Raw genomic sequence first — 20719 nt, 5'->3', positions numbered from 1 at the left:
GGAACAGGGAAAGCATGAGGCGTGTTTAGAAACAGTCAAGTGAATATGTGGTGTGTGGCTGGAGCTCTTGAGAAAGGACAAGGCGGGCTGAATTTTTAAGTTTATTACATTTTAATTTTACTCTGGCTATTCATATGTGGCTAGTCCTTCCCACTCTGCACGCGCCCCGGTCCTCAGCAGCCCTCCTCACGGCTGGGAGGGCCCCCTCACGACTGAGGGGCGCTGCTGCCAGGAGACAGAAGAACCGGGGCTGTTAATATAACAGTTTGGGGATCGAAAGAGACGCTTTCAGAGTGTTTGACAACAGTTGTTTATTTCCCCCTGAAATATCTGAGACATCCCTACAGCCTTGTTTACGTAATAGATTTACTCTGTGAAACTTGTTTTATAAACTGAAGGTCAGCTTTAGTCTAGCTCCTCAGAATTAATGAGGTTTGGCCAGACGTAAGCTGTTTGTTGTGCAGTTCCTACTTAGGTCTGGATTGGCTGTTAGATTTTGGCCTGTGTTTATACTTTTTATACACAAATCCTGGCCAAAGCTACAGCCCTTTTTTCCTTCTCTTAAGCTTGGGTAGATTTTTGGGGGGAGGAGAGTGTTGGTAAGCACCTAGTCTGGTTAGAAATCTCAGCCTGATTGGTTGGTAGGAACCACTTGAGACTTTGCATTGTTTTAAGATTCCAGGGGGCGGGGTGGGGGGTGGGGGGTGGAAGATGAGGGTTAAGGGGATCAAATATATGGTGATGGAAGAACTGACTCTGGGTGGTGAACACACAATGTGATTTATAGATGATGTAATACAGAATTGTACACCTGAAATCTATGTAACTTTACTAACAATTGTCGCCCCAGTAATCTTTAATTGAAAAAAAAAGATTCCAGAGCTGTTTTTATATATAGTTGACAGAAGAGTTTTTCTAGCACTCAATCATTCTAACTTCGGACCAAGTTTAATCTTAATTGTCTATAAATATGCACAATAATGAGAGTGTGTTTTTGAGTGGGGAGGTAATTGCTTTTGCCTCTTGCACTTTCAATTAAAAATTACCTCTACCGCTGGCGTCGCCTTTATTTCCAAGCTCTTCTTAACAGAAGACTCTACATGCTGGCATATTTTTACGAGACTTTTGTGTAGTAGGTGCTCAGGGAGGGGTGTGTCCCACAATGTAAGGGGAGGAAATCTGTCAGAGTTCCACAGTGTTACACAGCATATTTCATCTATGATCGGCCTAGTACACTTGGATGACTATCTCCCGTTCCCATTTTTCTCAGCACGACTGAGCCAAACCCCTGTGGACAGAAGATTGCTCTGTCATCTACGGGGCTGCCAGAGACTGGAGTGCTGCAATCCAGTAGAGAGGCAGAATGAATCTCCCTAGGCACTCACTGACTTTCCAGACTGTCTGCTGCCTGCATGGAGCCCCAAATGGCTTTCCAGCTGTGGGTGCCAGCAGCTCCCTCACCTTTGGGTAGCCTTTCCCTGAATCCACTTTCTGCCTGCCCAGACCTGTTCTTTTCCCACTGTGGCCTCTCCCGTCCCCCGCTGAGAAGGCTTGGGCCTCTGCAGGGACACCAGGCCTGGATTGAGTCCCTGCCTTCCTTTCCAGTCTCGTGGTCATTCACTGAGCTGGTTCTGAGTCCTGTTCTGTGCGAGGCTCCTTGCTGGGCACTCAGGACACAGCAACGAACAAGTTCTGCCCTCAGAGGACAGCATGAGAAGAGGTAACAAGAAGCAGTAAAGGTAACTTTATTAGTACTTTATTTAACCTAATACGTCCAGAATATCATCGTTTTAACATGTGACACCAGCCACGTTTCAGTGCCCCACAGACACCTGGCCGGTAGGTGCCATGTTGGGCAGTGCAGGGCTCGTGGCAGAGCGGACAGTGGAAAAGCTGGTCAGGGTACGTAGTGAGTCCTGGCCTTCTGGCTTTGTGTTTATTTAGGAGCTCATCACACGAGAGTGTACACCCCATGATGGGCGTTGCCCTGCTTTGCTCACCATTTTGTCTCTAGTGCCCAGCTTAGTACTTGCCATGTACCCTGTTTCCCGAAAATAAGACCTAGCCGGACGATGAGCTCTAATGCGTCTTTTGGAGCAAAAATTAATATAAGACCCGGTATTACATTGTATTATATCATACCCAGTCTTACATTATAATAAAATAAGATGGGATCTTATATTAACTTTTGCTCCAAAAGACGCATTAGAGCTGATTGTCCGGCTAGGTCTTATTTTCGGGGAAACACGGTAGTAGGTGCTCAGTAAATCTTACCAGGTGAACTATTGGTCAGCACAAGTGCTGCTGGAAAAGCTAGAATGAGTACCTAACCCCTCCGATAAGGCTTCCAGGAGATGTCTCTAAACCAGCTTGCAAAGTCGGAGTAGAAGCGAGTGGGTTAAGAGAGAGCCAGGGAGAGAATTCTGGGGAGTGTGTTTGTGTGTGTGGGGGGGTGTGGTGCTTGGAGATGAAGAGAAGGTAGATCGTTGTGATGGAAGCTTAGGGTACGGGTGACAGTGGGAAAGATGTCGAGAGAGGAGGCTGCACAGGTAACGGGCCAGATCATAAAACGGTTTTCAGTCTGTGCTCCAGAGAGGAGACGCCATTCTGAGGGCGTCAGGAAGCCTCACCAGTGACCTGGGCTGGAAGCAGCCCCCTGAACTTGTGCTGTATGTTTCTGTCCTTGGTGCGTAATGTTTTCTCCCTTCACGCTTCCTAGCACGTAGAGAGGGCTCACTGGAGTATTGGCTGACGTGCAATGTTTCCATATAGTCTAACCACTGGTGGTATCTTCTGCTGCCTGTGGAAGTTATTGGAATGTGGGTCAGATACTATGTTCCAGCAATTTCCAAGATTGGGCCGGACCAAATTTCTAAGTGCTAGATTAGATGTTAATTAGATCAAATGTGGTTCTCAATGGTGGCCCTTCACCTGGGGATTGAGACCTTCCAGAGCTTTGATGAGTGCGTTGGGCCTGTGTGTTTGCATGTGAGAGCTATTCTCATGGCCACACCGTCGCTAAACCTTCAGGAACTAGTGTTTCTGACACAGCCCTGAGCAAATCCTGTCTTGGTGGCACTGGCAAAACCCTGGAAATCGGAATGTGCGCTGCAGGGTTTTATCTGCTAGGTGGCAGATTGGGGAGTAAAAGCTGATGAGACTTTGTGAGAAAGAAGAGCTCAGTGGTGATTTGCATGGGTTATTTGCTGTTTCCAAATGCCTTTTTATATCTCAAGGGAAGGTCAGGAATGTATTAGCGATCACGTCGTAAGAAAATAAAAGGAAATTCTCTACACGAAGTTTCGACTCTCTCCATCCTTACCTACCCTTCTCTACAATATGTCAAAAAATAATGCTTTTTTAAAATTATAACTTTTCTTTGTGTTGTAACCACTCTGTCAAATGTCTGGTGCCTTGTGACCATTTTTCTATTTAAACTTGTCACAGCAGTCATGCATGTTTTTAGCATCCAATAAAATTGTCATTGTTGGCCTAGGACGAGGACTTACAAGGCTGCTGTTGAATATGGGTTCGAGAGGTGCTTCATGAAGGCTGGGAGTCCAAACTATTTCTCTGCGATGACGTGCTCTATTTCAGAGGATAGGCTGTTGCAGTTGTTTAGGCTCAAAACCCACGCTGAGTAATAACACTGTTAGCGAATGTCTCCTGTGCACCGCATGTGGGCCAGGGGCTTCCCCTGTCGTTTTTCGTTTAGTCTCTGCAGTAACCCAGGGGTTGGTGTCACTCCCAATTTATAAATGCTGTCTCTCTCTCGTCACAATAACTAAAAGTGACACCCACTGATCTTTGTGGGGTTTAATTGGGTTCAAAGGAAATTTTACCCCTCTGTGTTCTGTGAAAGGAGAGCTGTGGTTAAGCCTCCAGATTTGATAAGTCATTGAACAAATAGTGTTTGAGCGCTTACTATGTGCTAGGCCTTATGTGCCACATCCTGCTACTGTGTAGTGGTTAGTCTCTAAATATTTGTTGACTATTAAATACATAAGTGTGTCTATTTAATCATTCAACCTTGCGAAGTATTTACTGTTACTCCCGCTTTCTGGAAGAGAAATCTGAGACTTGGCAAGGATTAGGAACACGCGTTCCAAGCCAAACAAACAAGTTCATGTTTGGGTCTTTCCGAATCCAGAGTGGGTTTGCCTCCCACTGGCCATGCTGCCTCTGGCCGGGACGGCCTGGGGCTGGAAAGAGGCTGCCTGGGGGTGGGGGTGGGGCGGAACGGGGCACTCTGCCTGCCCACACCCCATCTCTCCTCCGCCTGCTCATCGTTCTTTCCCTCTGTCAGGGGAAGGGGCACAGTCACAGTGGTCAGTCCCTGGCAGGCACACTTCCTGGAGCCCTGCTGGTTCAGAGGGAGAACAGACGTGCTGGGAGCAGAGTCGGTCCAAGTAACTGGTTTCACTGCAGAAGACTGAGGGCCAGCGGGTGGTGTGGACAGAGGCAGCTCACAGGCTTCGGGTGGGTGAGGCATGAGAGGGGGGAGGCAGCCTCTGGCAGTGACGGCTCAGTCTTCACGCAAACCGAGGCTCTGTCCCACAGCACCAGCCTGGAGGGGCCTCCAGAGCGGCTGGCACATGGCTGCTCTCCGGTAGCTGTGATATCAGCTGAACACATGTTTTAATTAGTTCATTCTCTATATTTTAGGCTTTGGATGTGGACCGGATGGTTCTTTACAAAATGAAGAAATCCGTGAAAGCGATAAACATCTCTGGGCTGGGTGAGTATGCCTTCTTACCCGGGGTTTCCTTGTGGGACACGTTGCATTTGCAGACCCAATGCCGTAATGTCGCTCACCATTAATGAGTGATCAACTCAACCTTTTCTGGGCCTGCAAATGAGAGAGGCGAGCTGGCTTGTTTAAATTTTAGAAATAGGTTTTGTTTTGCTAATTGTCTAATTCTGGTGTGGGGTTTCTTCCTCCACCCCCACCCCACCCCACCCTGCGTTGTTCTTCCTGTTCTCTGAAGTGTAGCTGAGTTTTCCACAGTGCTCTGCATGAACCGGCTTTGCCAAACTGGTTGACAAGGACACCGGCCTCGGTCCTGCCTCTGTTAATTGGTCTGTGTGTTGATCATGTCAGAATGCCCTTTCCATTTCTCTTTTATCCCAATTTTTGCCTTTCTCATTTGGGAAGAAAATTAATACATAGAAAAGCATAATCAACTACTCAAAGTAATATTTGATCTAGACTTCTATAAATATGTTTTAAAAAAGAAAAAAACAAAACAAAACGATGTAACCTTTGACTTAAAGATTGCAGGCTACACATATGTAGCAAGTCTGCCCCTTGCACAAAACCTTACAAGTGATAGGAAATACATTTTTTAAGTAATTAAATGACTATATAGTTTCCCTCAGAGACAAGAATGGCAGCCTTGGGGGACTAGAAAGAAGTGTTATTGAGCAGAAAGCGTTCGTCCACCTGGTGCTAACAGAGCCAAACACTAAACACCGAGAATTGCAGTAGAAAAAGACTGGCTATTTTATTATGAATGGCATCGCCCAGGAGAACAGGAAGCTGATGCTCACAAGCCCGAACTCCCCGATGGCCTGTAGGTTACAGATTCTATAGGGCAAAGTCACACGACACCATGGGTTAAGGGTTCGGGGTTGTGCTGGGAGCTGATTGGTTGGAGGTGAGGTAAGGGTAATGAGTTGTCTCTTCAGGTCTTGAGGATGGTTCTGAGGTCTTTTCAGGTATCCTTTGTCTGGTCTCATGGGACAGTGGCCAAGGGGTCATTCCACCTTAGGGCTCTGAGCTGAAACATAATTAGGTAAGATGTTACCTTTAGCCGGCCAGAGGTCTCACTGTGTGACCATTAGTCAGGTCCAGGCTACTGTGTTCTGCTGCCCTGGAGCTTGCTGGTTATTCAGGGGAAAGGCTAGGACTTGGGGATGTGGGGAGAGACAGAGAGAGCAAGAAGGATGATTTCTAGAGCTAGGATTCAGAACTAAATTTAATCAAAGTCATAAGGACCCTCGGTTTTAGAAGTTGTGAGAAATCCCAGAGAGATTAGAACTGGGCTGATGGATGGCAGAGAAAAAGACTTGCTGGTGGGAGAGCAAACCACTGCTGAGGATGGATGCCTGAGGGTGGTGGCCTGGGAGAAGGAAGGGGGCCCAGGGTCTACTCCCACAGAAGCAGTCAGGCTGCTGGAAACATCGTCCCCTTCACCCTCGTGGTGTCTCCCTTTAATGAAAGTAGCATTTGGAGCAGAAGGACACGGAATGCCTTACTTGGTGGTCGTGATGTCAGGAGGGATGTGGAACATTCTGGAAGTACGGGTCCCGCCTAACCCCTCCCCACCCTAGTTAAAATATTGTGAGCATAAGCTCCAGTAGCTGCAGTTGCCTGTGCCCCAGGGAGGGCTGTATAAGCCAAGATCCTAAAAGAGTCTAGTAGGAAATGTCAGCTACAAAGATATTATAATCAGGAATTGCCAACTGTACTTAGGAAGAGATTTAACAAAAAAATATGCAAAAATTCTACACTGAAAACTATAAAACACTGCTGACAGAAATTAAAGACAACCTAAGTAAATGGAGAGAGCTACAATGTAGGCAGGTTGGAAGACTCGGTATTGTCAAGATGTCACTTCTCCCCAAATTGAGCTCAGCATTCACCAATCCTAATCAGAATTGCAGCAGAGGAAATTGACCAACTGATTCTAAAATTTATATGGAAATTCACAGGACCTAGAGTATCCAAAGCAATTTTGACCAAAAAAAAAAAAAAAGTTGGCGATAAACGATCTGACTCAAGTCTTACAAAACAACAGTAATCAAGACTCACCGGTACTGCTCTAAGGGTCAACAGATAGATCAGTGGAACAAAATGGAGCATCTAGGAATAGACCCACATTTAAATGCTTTATTTTCAGCAAAGTTGCCAAGGCAAGCCGATGGCAAAAACAGAGTGTTTTCAACAAATGGTACTGGGAAAACCAAATATCCACAGGGGAACAAATGAACTACGACGCTGTCTCATGCCTTACACAAAAATGAATTTGAAATGGATCGCAGATTGAAATGTAAAAGCTAAAACTGTGAAACTTCTTGAAGAACACATAGGAGAATATCTTTGTAACCTGGGGTAGGCAAAGCTTTCTTAGATAGGACACCGAAAGCAATAAGTATAGGAGAAGAAAATGATAGATTTCATCACAATGAAAACCTTCCACTTAATCAAAGGTTACATTAAGAATAGCCTAACATTTGAAAAGCCCCCAAATCAAGAAACGGAAGAGCTTACACTTGCGGAAACTGAATTAATAAGGCAATCAGAACAGGACTTTAAAATAAGAACATATGATTAATATCTTTAAAGGGAAAGGGACGTTATTAAATTACAGAAACAGGAAATAGTATTAGTGAAAAAAAAACCAATAAAATAATTGGAAATAAAAAAATACATGGAATTGTTGAATTAAAAACTAAAATTTGCTAAATTGGCACATAGGAAGAGGGAATTAGGGAGACCCCAAGTTTCCCGAACACAACATGGAGCATTGTCATGATGGAGGATGATTTGTGGCACATTTGAAAACATACCTTCTCTCAACTATAGCTCACACCCGACAGACTACACCAAACAAGTTGAAACTTGTCACACTCCGTTACTAAGGTTCGATGCACCACTTCCTATATTAAAGATCCTTGCCTTTCCGCTGGATGGCACTCGGCAGCAGCATTCACCATATTTTGTGATCACGAAGGAAGGTTTCATGTCACACATTGCTTCTGGTACAACAATTTTTGTCAAAAACATTACAGGGTCTTCTCACCCACCTTATTCACCGATTCTGGCACCGTGTGACTTCTGGCTCTTCCCTAAAATCAAAATGATTCAGGACATTGACGAAGACACGATAGCACAACTAAAGACACTCACGAAAGAGGACTTCCAGAACTGCTTCAGAAAGTGGCAAGAATGATGGGATAAGTGTGTTCGATGCGAGGGGGAGTGTTTTGAGAGGGGATTAATGGCAATGTGTTTTTTACTGTAATGCATTTTTTTAATTTAAGCATTCACTGTTTTGTTTGATCACACCTTGTGAGCTTTACCAAATTTATTTGCCTCTGAAATTGCCCCCGCTTCTCTTCATCAGCCCATATAAACCTCAGGTTAGTAAATGCTGCAGAAAAGCAGGTGCAGTCCCAGCTCCTTAATTGCCTGGACCCAGGCGACCTGTCCAGAGTTCCCTCCCAGCTCTTTGTACCCTTCTTTGAAATAAGTTGCACTTTCCACCGTCATGCCCCGTTTTGTTCCTTCCTCCTTTGCACATGCTCTTCTATCCACTTGAAATGGCCTTTTGCCACTTTATTGGAGGAAAACCAAGGCTTAAGGAAGTTGAGAAATTCGTTCTGGAATTTTCACACAGCTCTCTGGGCGCCCAGCCTGTGTCCTTTCTGAGGTACCACACACACAGCAGGCTGACAGCCCCACCTTGCAGGGGACCTCCTACTTTTGTCATCTTGTACCCGCCTATTCTGTCACGCCAACTTGGAGTTATTATAAGGCCATGAGTCTGGATTTTTTTTTTTTTTAAAGACCAGAATGCTGATCCTGAGTGTTTATTTCAGAACAAGTGTCGATTTCAAAAATCACCTGAGGAGACCCTACCCCGTTTCCTGCCATGTTGCTGAGGTCATTCACAGCATTTTTGGAACTCCTCTCTGGAATGGCTTTTAGCAGCACATTTCTTTTTGAATATATTTAGTAGAGGAGTCTAAGAATAGATTACATTTCTTTAGAAGTAGACGTCAGAAATCAGTGAGGCGCCTTCTATAAGGGCTGAAGCTGCGGGCAACCACAGTTAGGGGCGTTAGGACCACGTTCATTCTGGCCCTGAGGGCACTTAGTTTCAAGGGAAGGTCCCCAAAGTGTCTGATCATCCCCATGTATGTTATGTTTCTCCTGTAAGTCCTTAGCTGTGCACTTAGTGTAGGAGAGATGAACTTACAATTTTAGATGTGAGCAGTGTGGGATGGCAGCGTGTCTGTTCTGTGACGTGAGGATTTATACAGATTTATATAGAAGGGGGATTTGTGGTGCCTGAGCAGCCAGCTGTGTTTTTATAGCCTAAGAACGGTTTTTACCATCTTACCACACAGTAACCCCAATATATTGCCTCTTGGCCTGCAAAACCTTTAATGTCTACTCTCTGGGTTTTCACAGAAGAGTTTGCCAACCCCTGCTTTAGAGTGGTGCTTCTGAAATTTCTGAGTACCTCGTATGTCCTGGAGGTCTCATTAAAACAGATTACTGGGCCCCAACCTCAGTTTCTGGTTCAGTAGGTGCAGGATGGAGCCTGAGTATTTGCCAGTCAGCTAAGTTCTCAGGTGATGCTGAAGCTGCTGGTCTTTGAGAATGAATGCTACCTTAGCCACTCACACACCCACACCCACACACACCCACACCCACACACCCCCACACCCACACCCACACACACCCACTCCCCTCTGACTGGCCAAAGGGGCATCAGCATGTCCCCCAGACACACAAAATAATAGTTTTCTTACACAACAGCAAGTGTATTGTGTTGGCTCCCAGTTTTCAAAAAGATGACAAATAACCCAGCTAGAGGTATTTTCTGGAATGACTTGTATAGAATTTTGCAAAAGTAGTTACTATGGTGATTTGTAGAGAAACTGTTTCTACAGTAATTTTCCCACTCATCATAGACTGTTCTCTGACCTCTTAAAAAAGAAGTTCACATTTATTCTAAAGCCTCTATTAGCCTAAAATTTCCTGAGCTCTGTCTCAGCCCAAAGGTGTTTTTTCCCCCTGCTGGGAAGTTGAAGCTAACATTTTCCAGCTGTGTTTGACATATCAGTGGGTAGAAACACTCATCTTTACCAAGAAGAAAGCAACAAGGGACTTTCATTTTCACTTCTCTAGAATGACTCCGTCTTAAAGATGTGAGGGACCTATTCTTCCTGAGAGTGGGATATCCCTTCTTTACTCTTGATCTGAATGGCCTAGAGAAATTGACGCATCCTTGAAATGAAACATACAAAGAAAGAAATGCTAATTTCCCCTCAAGCCCTTGCCATCTTCCACCTACAAAAGAAAACGAGAATCCAACTTTGTGTTTCTCCATTATTTGCAATGCTAATTAGAATGTGGTTATTAATACAGAGCTTAAAACTAATACAGAGACTTGCTTCTGTTATACGTATCATATACAGTTGACCCTTGAACAACACAGGTTTGATCTGGGCAGGTCCACTTATACGCAGATTTTTTCAATATACAGTTGGCTCTCCGTATCCCCAGGTTTTGCACCCGTGGATTCAACCATCCACCAATTGAAAACTATTTTTGATCCCCGGTGGGGAATTCATGGATGCAGAGGGCTGGCTGGGTAATTGTTCTACACCATTTTATGGAAGAGACTTGAGCAGCTGCAGATTTTGCTGTCTGCTGGGGGTCCTGGAACCACTTCCCTGCGGATATCAAGAGACTGTAGTGTAGGTAAGTCGAAAGTTACACGTGGATTTTGACTTTGTGGGGGTTGGCACCCCTAACCTTTGTCTTGCTCAGGGGTCAACTGTAATTAGGAAAGAGCAGTTCAAAAGAAATATATGCAATCATTTAGGACATAAGGTTTCATTGTGCATTAAGAAGATACTGCATCTGGCATGATTTTCTGCCTGTTACATGAGAAAATAACTAAAACATAACAATCCTCAGTTTTTGGCAAGAATATGGTGAAACTGGCATCCTGCGCTTTGTTGTGGCATTGAAAATGGCGCACAGAGGTTTTGGAAAGTGCACATCAAGAAAAAGACATCTATGTGGGAAGATGCACAGAGGTGGTCGTTGTATTATTTCATTGCTGATCATAGTGAAAGACGGAAAGCCTCCTATAGCTAAACTAGGATGTAGCTACTTGAGGGAATCATGGTTATGTAGCAACAGGAAGAAAAACGCTTGTGATGAAATCTTCAGAAATAAAAGTCAGTATACAAAATATATATATACCATATCTGATAAAAAAGAATAGGAGATTTAACGCAGATAAAGAAACTACAGCTATAGTGATCATAAACTTGAGAGTGGAAACATGCCAATTTTAATAATAGTCTGACACTCATGAAGACCTGTTACAGGCCGATTACTTTGTTCAACACACACTTGACATAAATGTAATCTCACAACAACTCTGTGGTTAGGTACTCGCAGTAACTCCATTTGTAGGTGAGGCCCCTGAGACAGAGAAGTCATGTCCCCAGGGGCGTGGACCCAGCAAGTAGAGGACCTGAGACTGCAAACCAGATGCTTTCTGGTATCCACGGTGACCAGGGCACCCCCTGCCTGGCGCACAGGGACACACAGTGCAGTAAAACCAGGCGGGGCTGCCGTGGGTGTCTAGGTGTCATCTGGCCGAGCTCTAGCGGTCCTACTGAGGAAACGCAGTGTGTGGGTGGGGGAGTTGATCGCAAGCTCAGCAGGAGCCAGTACATGACAGGTGTGTTCAAGGGTGAGTCGCAGGTGACTTAGGGAAGTATGTAGTGCTTCTGAAACAGAAGGTGGTTGTCCCCTTATTGAACTGTGAGAGCAACCTCAAGATCTCAGAGCTGAAGACCTCATTGGAGGAGGACCCTGGAAGGACATAGGTAGGACGTTCTTAGTTGGGGAGGGAGGGAGAAGGCATTTCTGAAGGCGGCGTGCTCTGGGATGGGGAAGTGAGACATACCATGTGGTCCTCTGTAGAGGGTGGTTTCAGGAGAGCAGGTTTTGACTCAGATGTGAGGGAGAAGTTAGCTGGTGAGCAGGTCATTGGAAGGGTTCCAGTTGGGGGTTGGTGGCCCTCTGTCTCTAAGGAAGTGGTGGGGGAGGTGGAGTCCTAGACTCTTAAGAGCTTGAGACAGCTTCTAATTTCAAGGCTCTGAGATTCTAGTGATCGCTTCTCTGCTGGTTAAGAATACTGATTGGAATTTAGATGGGTAACTTGTGGAATCCTGTCAGCAGTGATCAACCTGTTAATCATGGAACGATAGCTGATCCGAAGGAATGCACAGATTTGTGACTTACAGTCCCAAGTGTTAACATGAGTCATACTTTGCATCATCATGTTAGAAAATTGAGACTAAATACACAATTTTGTGACCTGTCTTTCTTTAGCTTGGCATTCTAACCTGACCGTATTCCTACATAATGATTTTAAAATTAGTAATAATTTAAAATAATACTCCATTCTACAGATCCACTATTACTGAACCACTTCCGGATTGTTGGAACTTTGTACATTTTCAGTTTTCACTCTTCACAAATTGTTCTGTACACACATCTCTGATCACTTTCTTTAGGATAGATTTCTAAAAGTGGGATTACTGGATGGCAAAAAATGTTTTTAAGACTTTTGCTACAGAGTACCAAATTGTAAACTGAGAGATTTTTATCTGGGATGATTTTAGAAGTAAAATTCTAAAAATGGTTTTTTCCTCTGGGAAGTTCACAGGGGAGAGATCCTGCTAAGAAATGGCGATTATCTTTGACTTTAAGAAATGTGCTGGGGTGCCAGGAGTTAGACCTAAAACCGGGTGATGTGTGGGGCCCACAGCTCCAGGGGAAACCGGCTCCTTCACGTTGAGTCGCACAGATTATCCTGACATTAGAATTGTGGCTCACCTTGGAATATTAATCACCATGTCATCTAGGGAGGGTCTTTGGGAAGCTGGCACTGCAGAGAGCAAATGCCTCGTCTTAAATGCAGCCTTGGTGGAGCTGTCTGCATGGATGGTTGGTATGTGCAGTGTCAGCAGATGAGTTTGCCTCAGCCTGACCGCCAAGTGGCCAGTGGTCTGGCCTGGAACAGGGGTTGCAGGGTCCTAGTCAGCGCGAGCCCGGAGACTGAGGCGGGCGGTCATCAGGCTGCCCACACACCCACCCACCCACCCTCTTTCTCCCTGGTTGTGGCACTTGGTGTTTGGGTTACCAGTGCGTGTACTTGGCTGGAGGGTTGTAATGTGTGTGCTAGCTTAGAGCTGAGGTAGTGCCGATGTGATGAGCAAATGAAGAAACAGTTCCTGGTGTGGTTGGGAGACCGCCGGAGGGCTGGACGTCAGGACACCTGCCTTCATGTGCCAGCTCTGCGGCACACGAGCTGTGTGCACTGGAGCAAGTCAGTACCCTCTCTGAGCTTCGGTTTCCTTGCCTAAACAGAGAGGACGCTGGAGCACGTCCTTTTTGGACTGAAAAGACCCAGCCGTGGGCATGGGTGGCCCTCCGGAACATGGGCCACGAGTTCTGTGCTGCCCTTTGATGCTTGGAGTATCGGGAGCTGAACGTGGGCAGGGGCTTTCCCACTGAGAGAGCGTTCCCGGCCTCTGACACATGGGACTTCATGTTCCCGTGGGGTTCACACCTTCCTGTCCCTGCTGCTTCTCTGTTGGAAAGTCCAACCTGACCTTGGAGCCCCAGCTCAAGTGGCTGTTTCTTGGCAACTGAGCCCTCGGCACCCAGCACATCGCCTGGCGCTTTGCAGGCCGTCAACCAATGGGTTGATGTAGCTTTCCCTAGACATCGATGACACTCGTCTGTGTGTCCCCCCAGCACGCTGTCGCACCCTGTTGCAGGGCTGGAAGTACGGAGTGAGGGGTTTGAGGTGGAAGTTACGGTGGTTAAAGGTGAACCCTCCTGTCCCTTGGCTCGTGGATGGCCTGCTCCCGTCTGTGCTGTGGCGTCTTGAGCAGGAGTAAAGGCGCCACCTCTCGTCCTTCCTGGTGTGACGATCACTCCGTGACCTACACGCACTGGGCCTTCTCCTTGATACCACTGTTTTAGTTTTGTATTTTCTCAGGAGGGCGCAGCTCACAGTGGCCCATGTGGGGATCGAACCGGCAATCGTGGTGTTAGTAGCACCACGCTCTAACCAACTGAGCTAACTGGCGACCCCAATTTTTTAAAATAACAGAATCGAGTAAACTAAAAAGCACACAAAACCCAACTGTTACGTCTCCACTCAGAGTGTGCATGTGCTTGCTGGCTTCGTGATGGGTTTTTCTGCGAGAGTCTCTCATTTTGTCCCTTTGGATGGGCTGGTGGAAAGCATGACTTCTGTGCCCTGAGGTGTGGGACCTGGGAAGGCTGCTGGGTTAGAATTGAGAAGAAATAGTCTTAGCTATGGTCTCGGGGACTCAGATTCTCATTTTCTTAAGTCCCACCCGCATCAGAGATTCTTGGATCTGAATCAGTAAGAACCAGAGTTATAGATATGTTTGAACAAGGGGGAGGTGGGAGGGTAAGCTCTTTTTAGAAGAACAGCTTTCACAATTCTGTAAATAAAAGCTGATAGCCCCAGTTTGGGTTCTTTCCAGAAACTTTCTTCCCAAGCTATTTAATTTAGGTTCCTATTTTAAATTTGTTTTTGGCTAAAGAAAAATAAAGGCACTCAATTACTTTCTGATCTCGAGTAGGAAAGTCGCAAACGGGGGGCCGTCGGGAGCAGTCAGTCAGCAACTGTGCACTGATGGGGGCCCTGCTGCTCTTACTGTGGGCGCCGTGCTGGGCGTTACAGGGAACCCCGAGACAGGCTACGGTGTTTGTGAGGAAGCTTCACATTTGTTTGCAAGAACAGAAATTTGTGTTAAAAACCCCAACTAGATCATCATAAAGAGGTTTCCGCTGACCTGAGCTGGGCTAGCTTGAGCGTTAGAAAATCACGATTGCAGTGGATGAAGATGCTGTAAATAGAAACACGAATCATGCTGATACTGATGAGCCAAAAAACTCGCTGATCACCATTGGGGTCCTGGGATCAACTCACTATTTTAAAGATTTATAGGGAAAGCATTTGTTTTTAAACAAAGCCTACACCAGGTGGTCCGTTGAGAAGCCCAGAAGGAGGGACGATCGGAAGTTCGTTTAGACTTCTTGGTTCTGGAAAGTGAAGCCTTGCCATCTGTTTCTCCTCCATGCCAGGCTGGTTGACTGTCCATGAATAGAAGGCAGGTTCCTCCTCCCCCAGGTGACCAGGGGCTGGCAGGCAGCCTTTGTCGTGAGCGCAGGGTGGACTTGGCCCTGCCACACCTCTTACCCACTGTGTGATCTTGGGCAAATCATATAACCCCTCTGGGCTCTGCTTTATTCAAAAGATAATAGGGATGACCATGACACCTCACGGCGTTACCAGGTTCAGTGCAGCAGAAGGATTAAAGGCCGACGAATCGGCATTTACGAAAAGCGAACCCTCCCCTGCCCTTTGAGTGCTCATGTAGAGCAGTTGTGACGGTCCAGGCACTGTTTTGAGGGCACCACACGGCTCCCAAGGCCACTTTGGCCTCTGCATTCCTGTTTCTTTCACCCAGGGGAGTGACATCACCAGATGTCTGCTTGTGGCTGTCACTCCCTTCTAAAACCGCACTGGAATTGCCCACATCTTGACCACCATTTTTCTTTTTTTTTTTTAAGATTTTACTGGGGTAGGGGAACAGGACTTTATTGAGGAACAGTGTGTCTCTCCCAGGACCCATCAGCTCCAAGTCAAGTTGTTGTCTTTTCGATCTTAGTTGTGGAGGGCACAGCTCCGCTCCAAGTCCAGTTGCTATTGTTCAGTCTTAGTTGTAGGGGCGCAGCCCACCATCCCTTGTGGGAGTTGAACCAGCAACCTTGTGGTTGAGAGCACGCGTTCCAACCAACTGAGCCATCCAGCCTCCCGGGAGCTCAGTGGCAGCTCGCTGTCCTCGCTGTAGTTGCAGAGGGCACAGCTCACTGGCCCATGTGGGAATCGAACTGGCAACCCCGCTACTCAGAGCTCACGCTCCAACCAACTGAGCGTCCGCCCTTGACCACCAATTTTGCCACAGTTAAAATAGCGTGTGGTTTGAAAGGAATTGCACTGGTGACCACGTGCTCTAGAATTGTAAGTAGAGAAAAAAAGACGGCATATCTCATCAGTCTCTGAACTTTAAAAATGTAAAGCTGGGTGCTTTCGGTTTGGTCAAAGGGAGTTATTTTCAGTGATGAAACAAACCCCGGTGTAGCAGAGCAGAAAAATGGGCTTTGGGGTCAGACAGACTTGGTTTTGAACCTGACTTGGCCTCTTTCTGGCTGTTTCCCAGCATAAGTTATTGGGTCTCTTTGAGCCCCAACTTCCTTTCCACATCATGAGACGTAATACACGTCATATAAAGCTGTTGTGAAGTATAGAAAAAAGGTGTCGTGTGTGCATATAAATGATACGGGTGCGGCCGCTAGCGCTCGTCAGGGCTGTGTGGTCGTCTGTGACCCTGACCCTGTTCCTTGTTCTGTCGTTAACCTTGTGAGAACCTCACAACAGGCTCTAGCCTTCATGTGGTGGAGACACAGCCCCCGCGAGTGAATGACTTACCCAGGTCCCGTGTGCTCCCTGGAAGGCGTGGGACTGGAACCCAGACCAGAGTGCTCGTCCTGCTCGGCCCCACGGGATCTGAGTGCTTCTGTCTTAGTCGTTTGCTGAGTGTCGCCTCAGAAGTGCAGATGTCTCTCAGGTCCTTGTCTGGAATGGGAACAACAGTAACAAAAAGGAAAGGAAAGGGGCTTGAACAGTGAAATTAATTTTCTCTTGTGTTTGTTAGATCCACTTAGGAACCCCCTGAGCCATCCAAATGCCACTGAATGTCGGGCAAGGTGTGAGGGGCAGGCACTTCGTTCATGGGTCATAGGGTGCTAACTCCGGGGCAAGGATTGCCCTCCACAGACGGTCCCCTCCTTTGCCCGTTGTTGGGCCCAGTCCAGGCATTGTCATTGGCTGACAGTTTTATTTCCCTGGGGAATTTGGTAGCATTCACATACAAGTTTACACTGCATGTCTGCCTGCCCTCTCATGATTGTAAAGTGGTTGTGTTATGTTTCTAATTGAAATGATGGAAAAAATAGACATCAGGTGTCCATGCAAACAGAAGTTGTTGTACTATAGACTGGCCGGATTCATTTAAAAAGGCCTGACCCAGAAGTGAGGGAGTTATAGTCAATCACATTACGTCACCAGGGTTGCCTGTGACGCCTAGCCCCACCTCCGTTTCTGCATCCGAGGTCTGAGGCGGGACTCTGACCTGTACAGCTTGCTAAAGATCCATGGATGATTTTGATGTGCAGCAGGAGTTGGGAACCACTGAGCCGGAGACCCAGAATCTAGGTCCTTGCTCGTTAAGGTGCTGCTTTGAGGCTTAATGATAGTAAAATACCTTCAGATAGACGACCAAGGTTTGCTTTTTTGTTCAAAGAACCTGTGTGTTGTATTCTGTTTCAGGCACAAAGACAAATAAAATCTAGTCACTCGCCTCTAAAACACTTCCAACATATTTGGGAACATGTTTCCCAGACAATTCCAACTTAGCCTGCTGAGTACGAGGGCAGGAAGGTGCCCCAGCCAGATACTAGCATAGGGCGGAGTCCTGGAAGGCTTCCTGGAGGAAGGCTGAGTGTGTGGAATGCGCAGGAGTCAGGGAAGGCAGGGTCTCTGTCCGGACAGGGGATGAGTCATGAGCAGAGGCACAGGGACACATAAGTGGCTTTTGCTGCCCTGGTCTGTGCTCCGAGAACCAGGCTCTTCTGTATTGAAAGGAGATGCTGTGGTGTGTGGCTCTGGAGTAGTCGTGAGTTTCACACTAGACAAGAGCAGGAATCTCCTCCTGTGTCGACTTGACTGGTGACTCCTGCCGTCACGAGGTCTAGGAGGGTCCTTCCTAGGAGGTCTGGAGGGCGTTGGGGTTGCCTGGGCAGTCTCATCCGTGGGCTGTCGATGGGGGCTCGTGGAGGCTCTCGCCCTCGTGCCTGTCAGGCTTGGGCACCTGTTGCTGGCACAATGGGATCTTGTCACGATAGCACAGTTCTTTTGTGCTCCCGGTGCAACTTGGCTTTTCTCAGATTTTTATCCTGCCAGCGTGTTTGTGTTATTGACGACTAAGGAGAACCTGGTGGGGAAGGGGACAGAGAAGCCGTGCATTAACAGTCTCACGTCGCTGTTGCAGCTCATGTGGAGAATGAGGAGCAGTACACCCAAGCTCTGGAGAAGTTCGGCGGCAACTGCGTGTGCAGGGATGACCCGGACCTGGGGAGCGCGTTCCTGAAGTTCTCGGTGTTCACCAAGGAGCTGACGGCACTTTTCAAAAACCTGGTAAGCGTCCTCCTGCACCTGAGGCCGCCGTGGGCAGCGTGTGAGGGGCCTGCGGTTCCCAGAGTTGGAAAGGCAGCTCAAAAGAGGATACTTACGGTTTGTCTGCTGAACCAGGGATGCACTTCATAGCTTGTGGGGCACCGAAAGGAATGATGTTTTCTATATACCTTAGGTCACTTTGGAATAAATTTTAGAATTGTAATGTGTACTCTAACAAGATTTTTTAAGTTCAGTTCGGCATTTTAAATGTGCACAGCTGTGGGGAAAAAGATACATGCATCTATCTTTTTAAGGGCCTCTGACTTCAATTTTTAATAATTTCTAAACAGTAGAATAGTCTGATTCTGCTAATTATAGTCGGCATTGAAACTTACAATATTTAATAAACATGTTTCAGACCCGTCTTGCACAGCAAGGTAACCTGTAATCAAAGCGCAGAGATTACCATAAATATTTAAAGGCCTTTTATTCTCCCAAATGCAGAGCCTGAAAAAAGTCTTGCTTTCTGAGCGAGTGGGAATTCGGAGCTGTGCTTCTTGCCTGTGGTCGGTGCTTGGGAACGTGGGTGAATGGAGTCTTTCTCAGGCTCGGCAGCTCCGTGCTGCCCTTGTCCTCGTGGTGGGAACGGAATTCCGAAGACGTGGCCGCCTGAGAGGGTGTCTGTGACCCGGCCGGTGGCTTCTCCCACAAGGGGAATGGACACTGGGATCATCCCAGCATCTCCTTCCTGTTTTTCTCCCCCAGCTTCTCCTAAAGGTCATGGACGACCAGACCAGGTCAAGAACTCAATAATGCTTTGTATGTAGGTCGCAAACAACAGTGTCTTTTTTATGTCTCTTGTCAGCAAGCTCCTAACAAGTGAACAAAACAGCTCCTCATCCTTGAAATGGTGATGGTGGCCGGTTTGTAAGTCTGGCCTAGACGGGCAGAAACAAGGGAACAAATGTGTGAGTTCATAACAGGAAGGGGGAGAGCCAGGACTTTCAGACTCTGGGCCTCTCTGTCGGTCTCTTCACTTACAAAGTATCCCAGTTGGAAATGGTAAGAATAAAAACGCGTTGCTGTGATGTTTTTCCCTCGGGTTAATTTGAAATCCCTTGGGGCTTTTATCAAGTTCATTGCCTGTGTGTTTCTGCCCCAAACAGGCTGACGGCGTGCACACTGAGCAGTGGAGCCCTGGCCCCTTTTCAGCCCTGCTCCCTGGACTGGCAGACATGCTGGTTTGGGGGTCACCACTGAGTCAGATTGGAGCTTTTTTCTTTTAACTGGAGAAACTCAGTGGCTCCAGGGGAGAGCTGTATAGATGCTGACAGGGGGAGGGGGGGGGGCGTGGCTCCCCGTGAGAAAGGATCTCGCAGCCCTTCAGGGGGTAAGCCCGGTGCACGCTCGCGCTCGCTCGCAGAACTGCCAGCCAGCTGCCTAATGTCTGACTCTTAAATATGAATGAACAGCCTCCAGAATGAAAGGGACCAAAATAAACAAAAAAAGGAAACAGAGCCAATGAAAGAGCAAAAGAAAACTCTAAAGAAACAATTTTAATTCCTTAGAGAAATCGGAATAGACATTGTATCCAGAAGGGTCAGATGCAGCTTATGGTTAAAGAAAATGGGGGGGGGGGGCAGACAATTAATGTCAGAAGATATAAAACTAAAAGTCCCATGAGAAGGGTTAGAGGAGAAGAAATCTCGCAGAAAGTAGATCAAAAGACAAAGAAGTGGGAAATGGGTAAAGAATGAGACGAGGCTTAATCCTCAAGGTCCAGTACCCAAGTGACAGGTGTTGCAGAAAGAGAAAAAACAGAAGCAGGACATCGTGAATGCAGACAGGTCACAGACGGTTTCTCAAACGGAAGGATTCGCGTGTCCAGGCTGGAGCACTTGGGCGCGTCCAGCACAGGAAGGGAAGAGGCCCAGCACTTCCATGTCAAGTGGCAGAAGATCTTAAATGCTTCCCAGAAGCACAGAGAGGGTTAAGAATCACAGTGGCTCTGGGATTCTCAACAGTAACATGACATTTGAAGGCCTGGAGCCGCGCCACTAAGACCCTGGGGAACATCATTCCAACCTGGAGTTACACCCGCCGGCTGAGCACCAGAGAAGGATCACAGAGACTGTCCGGCATGAGAACTTTAGTTCCCGCTAGCCGTTTCTCTGCAGCTCCTAAAAGATGTGCTTTGGCAAAATGAAGAGGGAAACCAAGACAGGGACCGTGCAAAGCAGGAAACAGGACCCAGGCAGGAGGAAGCACAGGAACCCCCAGCAGGGCACAGAACAGGAGGCTGAGAGAGGGGCCAGCCCCAGACCCTGACGGCATAGGAGACGGGCAGGCAGGAGGCCGGGGCTTCCCCACCCCAAGCAGCTAGCGCTTTATCTTCATCTCAGCTGTAAAATGGAGGTGATAATGCCGTACTTGGCCTTGTATTTAGCATACAGCAGATTGCTTTTACACAGCTTAGCTTATTTAATCCCTGTAACAATCCCAGAAGGTGAATTGGTGTTATTCCCACTGTATAGATTGGATAACTGAGGCTCTGGGTGGTGTAGCACTACTCTCTCTCGGGAGGGCTCTGGGTCCTCACCAGCTTTTGGACGTGT

At 47.1% G+C, this 20719-nt stretch overlaps 1 protein-coding gene across 4 annotated transcripts in view; it reads left to right on the top strand.

Moving 5' to 3' along the window:
* ASAP2 (ArfGAP with SH3 domain, ankyrin repeat and PH domain 2) overlaps positions 1-20719 on the top strand; it is a 147625-nt gene that overhangs the window by 48525 nt on the left and 78381 nt on the right. For all 4 annotated transcript variants that reach the window (XM_074331669.2, XM_074331668.2, XM_074331667.2 and 1 more), the window contains exons 2-3: positions 4666-4738; positions 17980-18125. In XM_074331669.2, the coding sequence (XP_074187770.2) occupies positions 4666-4738; positions 17980-18125 (219 nt within the window). The remainder of the gene's footprint in view (positions 1-4665; positions 4739-17979; positions 18126-20719) is intronic.

This window comes from Rhinolophus sinicus, chromosome 2 (assembly GCF_057876585.1).
Source record: "Rhinolophus sinicus isolate RSI-liver-muscle chromosome 2, RSI-T2T, whole genome shotgun sequence".
Lineage (NCBI taxonomy): Eukaryota > Metazoa > Chordata > Mammalia > Chiroptera > Rhinolophidae > Rhinolophus > Rhinolophus sinicus.
Note: the sequence above shows the minus strand (reverse complement) of the source record. Positions and strands in the feature narration are given on the sequence as shown.